Source organism: Propithecus coquereli, unplaced genomic scaffold, assembly GCF_000956105.1.
Source record: "Propithecus coquereli isolate 6110/MARCELLA unplaced genomic scaffold, Pcoq_1.0 Scaffold1, whole genome shotgun sequence".
Lineage (NCBI taxonomy): Eukaryota > Metazoa > Chordata > Mammalia > Primates > Indriidae > Propithecus > Propithecus coquereli.
Genome location: NW_012133857.1, coordinates 11974070 through 11978636, shown reverse-complemented (window position 1 = coordinate 11978636; position 4567 = coordinate 11974070). Strand labels below are relative to the sequence as shown.

Sequence of the window (4567 nt, the reverse complement as noted above, 5' to 3'; positions counted from 1 at the left end):
ACAAATATAGTAAAAAAAAAAAATAGGCAAAAGACTTGGGCATATCACGGAAGAAGCAACACAAATGGCTTGAAAAGACACTCAACCTCCTCAATAATCTGGGATATTGAAATTAAAAACAGTTAGATACAATTTACACCCACCAGCTTACAAAACTTTAAGTGTGACAATATGAGAACACTCAAATACCACTGCTGGGAATGTAAAGTGGTACAATCACTTTGGAAAACAATCTGGCATTATCTAGTAAAGCTGAAGATACACATATGCTACAGCCCAGCAATTCCACTTTCTATATTTAACCCTAAAAAAATTATGTCACCTACAAGAATTTTCAGAGCTGCATTATTTTAACAGCAAGACTAAAAACTCACAAACATTTTTTGACAGGAGGATGAATAAATGTCCTTTGACAGAAGGACGGCATAAAATGCAACCATGTTAATTTTAAAAGTTGGAAGACACAGTGTAATTCCATATCTATGAAGTCCCCAAAACATACACATAAAAGACTTAAGAGTAAACGAGAAAATGATCAACACTGAATTCAAGACACTTGTTGCCTTGAAAAGGGAGGAAGGAAAGGAAAGAAGGGAAGGAAGGAAAGGAAGGGGGTAAAGCCAGGCAGGGATTGTCACAAGGGGCCTGAGCAAAGGTCAGAGGGTTTCTTATTTGTATGGACACTAAAGCACTTACTGTAATTCTTGTAATTCTTTAAAACTTACAAACATCACATATACACTTTAAAAAAATAAATCTTTCCTAATAAAAATTTAGTTCCATTCTGGAATGAAGGATGGCACATTAAAAAACATAATGTCCATTGTGACTGAAAAATAAACAAATAAATAAATATAGAATTATCACAAGTGCCACAAAAAGCCCAGGTAAACACATTTCCAAGACACCTGGAAATGGAACAGGAAAGCATTATTTTTCATCTATGTGATTTCCCTAACTAGTCAGAATGTTTCCCTTCATTATCCTTAATGATAGACCCATTTTATTCCTAGCTTCCATACTAGTGGTTTAAATATCTTTAGCCATCCAAATCTATACTCCTGAGCTATGCTGGAAGAATTTGGATGTGAGAGATACCCCATTACCAGAATTCATGTGGATCTAAGGTCTGGGACAGCAGTAACAATAGTGAGACAGCAGTTCATCTGCAATTCTACCTAAATGTGTTCAGCTCTCGACTATAAAGCATGAGTGTAGTTAGTGAATCAGGAACTCATTTGCCTTTCTCTGATTGTGCTGAGATGTTCCAGCTGACATGGCCATTTCACTTGTGTTTAGCCTGGAGAAGGGAAGGCTTGATCTTCCTCTGTAGACAAATAAAATCACACCATACATCTTGGGGTGGGGGGCAAGGACAATGTAACCTAAACATTTGTACCCCCATAATATGCAGAAATAAAAAAAAAAAAAAAAGAAAGAAAAAGAAAAAAAAAAATCACACCATACGGAGAAAGGAAGACTCACTGCAATGTGAAAGGGCATGGGTAGTAACCAGTTCTTCTCATCATAGAAAATTTTGTTCCCCAGGGGTTATCTGACATTTCTAATTGCCAAGGACATAGAGGTGCTGCTACTATTGACTTCTAGTAGGTAGCGGTGCCCAGGGATGCTGCCAAACATCTATAATTCAAAGAATGGTCCCTCACAACAAAGAATTATCTAGCCCAAAATGTCAATAGTGCTGAGGATGAGAAACACTGAGCTAGATAGCAGCACAGGACTCTGAGGGTGGGGAACAGGAGATCTCTATAGAGAATGTGGAGGAGGGGAAGGAACCCCTTTCCCTAACAACTTCTAAGACATCTTGAGACTCCAAGATCTGTGCCTCAAAAGCTCTGGTTCTGGAGAAGCTGGAAAGAATACTCAAAATAGCCTGCTGGCAGAGGTGATGGGCGGCAAAGCGGCCCACCTTTTCTAAAGGAAATATGTCATGTATTATGATGCATTCCTCACTTGATGTATCCAAAAAAGAAGTGTTATCTAGAAGAGCACTGATTAAAAATTAAGAATGGTGGCCAGACAAGGTGGCTCATACCTACAATTCCAGTGCTTTGGGAGGCCGGAGGCAGGAGGATCACTTGAGCCCAGAAGTTTAAGACCAGCCTGGCAACATAGTGAGACTCTGTCACTATTTTTAAAAAAAATTAGCAGGGCATGGTGGTGAGCACCTGTACTCCCAGCTAATTGGGAGGCTGAGGCAGGAGGATCACTTGAGCCCAGACTTCAAGATCACAGTGACCTATGATCACACCACTTCACTCCAGCCAGAGTGACGAGCAAGATCCTGTCTCTAAATCAATCAATCAAGCAAGCACATTGGAAGAATATGCTCCAAAATGTAAACAATAATCACCACCGGATGGGTGGAAAAAGAGGGGTGCTATGGGCAATGTTATCTCCCCTCCCCCAAATATCTTACCTGTCCAATATCTCTGAGACTTGCCAGTGGAAATTAACTAATATAAGTTTAGCAACTGAATGAGATACCTAAAAAGAAGGAAGAGAAAAATCAAATTATAACCATAATTTCTTTTAGAGTGCTCCACATTTTGAGAAATGCATACATTCATGTCTATTCCAAGCCCAGGCTTAATCACCAAATTCCTCCTCTGGTTCTCTGCTTTGTCTTTTAAGTTTAGACTCTTACAATCCTAGTGATTGCACGGATCTCTTGATTTTCTATCTTTGTTTTCATTAATGACCCTTCCAAGAAAATTAATTTCATTTGAACTTAGCAAAACCACCCGTTCTACAGTAAATAACAACATGGCATCCACTATAAGCAAAAGAGCTATGGGTTCCCTGATGTGACAGGAGTTCCCTCAAGCTACTTTAGGCAGTCTACCTCCAGTTAGGCCTATTACTTGCAGAAAATCTCGAGATCTGGACTTCTTGTATCAATATAAATCCCACAAAAAAACCCCCCAAAACCAAACAAGACAAAAAAACAGTAATCCTGTTTAAAATGCCTGAATTCCCAGCAGCCAATGAGCCCTAATTGCAAGGACAGTTCAAAAGTTTGTAGGTAGCCTTTCTAGTCCCTAGATTGAATTAGGGGACAATTAAAGCACATAGTTATGGTCATCAAAGAACCTCAGAAGGTGTTCTGAACTAGCCATTCTACTTCTGTAAATTCGTACAGAGGAAATGATAGAGAATATGCACTGTAGTATTATTTACAATAGTAAAAAATTAGAAATAACCTAAGTGCACAACAAAAATGAGCATGATAAATAATATATGACAGATCCACACAATGGACTACCATGTATTAATAGTTATTAAAAAGGGGCCGGGCGCGGTGGCTCACGCCTGTAATCCTAGCACTCTGGGAGGCTGAGGCAGGTGGATTGTTTGAGCTCAGGAGTTGGAGACCAGCCTGAGCAAGAGCAAGACCCCATCTCTACCAAAAATAGAAAGAAATTAATTGGGACAGCTAAAAATACATAGAAAAAATTAGCCGGGCATGGTGGCGCATGCCTGTAGTCCCAGCTACTTGGGAGGCTGAGGCAGTAGGATTGTTTGAGCCCAGGAGTCTGAGATTGCTGTGAGCTAGGCTGACGCCACGGCACTCACTCTAGCCTGGGCAACAAAGTGAGACTCTGTCTCAAAAAAAAAAAAAAAAAAAAAGTTATTGAAAAGGATGCTGTGTTTATACTGACATAGAAAGAAGTTCACTTTTCTTTTTGAGACTAAGTCTCACTATTTTGCCTAGGCTGGAGTGCAGTGGCTATTCACAGGTGCGATCATAGCACACTGCAGCCTAGAACTCCTGGGCTCAAGTGATCCTCCCACCTCAGCCTCCTGAGTAGCTGGGACTACAGGTGCTGGCCACCATGCCTTGCTTATAAGTTCACATTTTAACGTTAGGTTAAAGAAGCAAGTTTTTGTAATCCTAGCACTCTGGGAGGCTGAAGCAGGAGGATTACTTGAGCTCAGGAGTTCAAAACCAGCCTAAGCAACACTGAGACCCTGTCTCTACTAAAAATAGAAAAATTAGCCAGATGTTGTGGTGTACACCTGCAGTTGCAGCTACTTGGGAGGCTGAGGCAGGAAGATCACTCGAGCCCAGGGGTTTGAGGTTGCAGTAAGCTATGATGATGCCACTGCACTCTACCCACAATGACAAAGTAAGATTTTGTCTCAACAAAAAAAAAGAAAAATCAAGTATGAAGGAAGCTTCTACATGTTATACCATAATATCTTGCTAATTGGGAAATAAGGTGGTTACAAAACAAAACCACCTGAGTATCAAGACTAGAGTGAGACCACAGAAGATTAGGATGTGTTTGGAGCCCTGTATCAGGCTTCCCTGTGAAAGCACTACAAAGAATGAGGGTGCTACTGAAGCAAGGAGAAACTGGAGCATACTTAAAGCTAGGGAGCCAAGAAAACACAGAACCTGGGTACTCTGCTCACTGGACTGAGTCCTTAAATAGGAGGTACCAAGGACTTATAAGGTAGTGTGTGCCTGGTCCACAGATAAGAACTGCAGAGGTGAAGATACACAGTGACCAACATGTGATCCCCACTCCTAGAGCTCAAG

General features: G+C 40.6%; 1 protein-coding gene across 2 annotated transcripts in view; it reads right to left on the bottom strand.

The window, feature by feature from the left end:
* The window catches only part of ARIH2 (ariadne RBR E3 ubiquitin protein ligase 2), a 51681-nt gene that overhangs the window by 15824 nt on the left and 31290 nt on the right, over positions 1-4567 (bottom strand). For both annotated transcript variants that reach the window (XM_012653698.1, XM_012653779.1), the window contains one exon: positions 2441-2508. In XM_012653698.1, coding sequence (XP_012509152.1) covers positions 2441-2508 — 68 coding nt within the window. The remainder of the gene's footprint in view (positions 1-2440; positions 2509-4567) is intronic.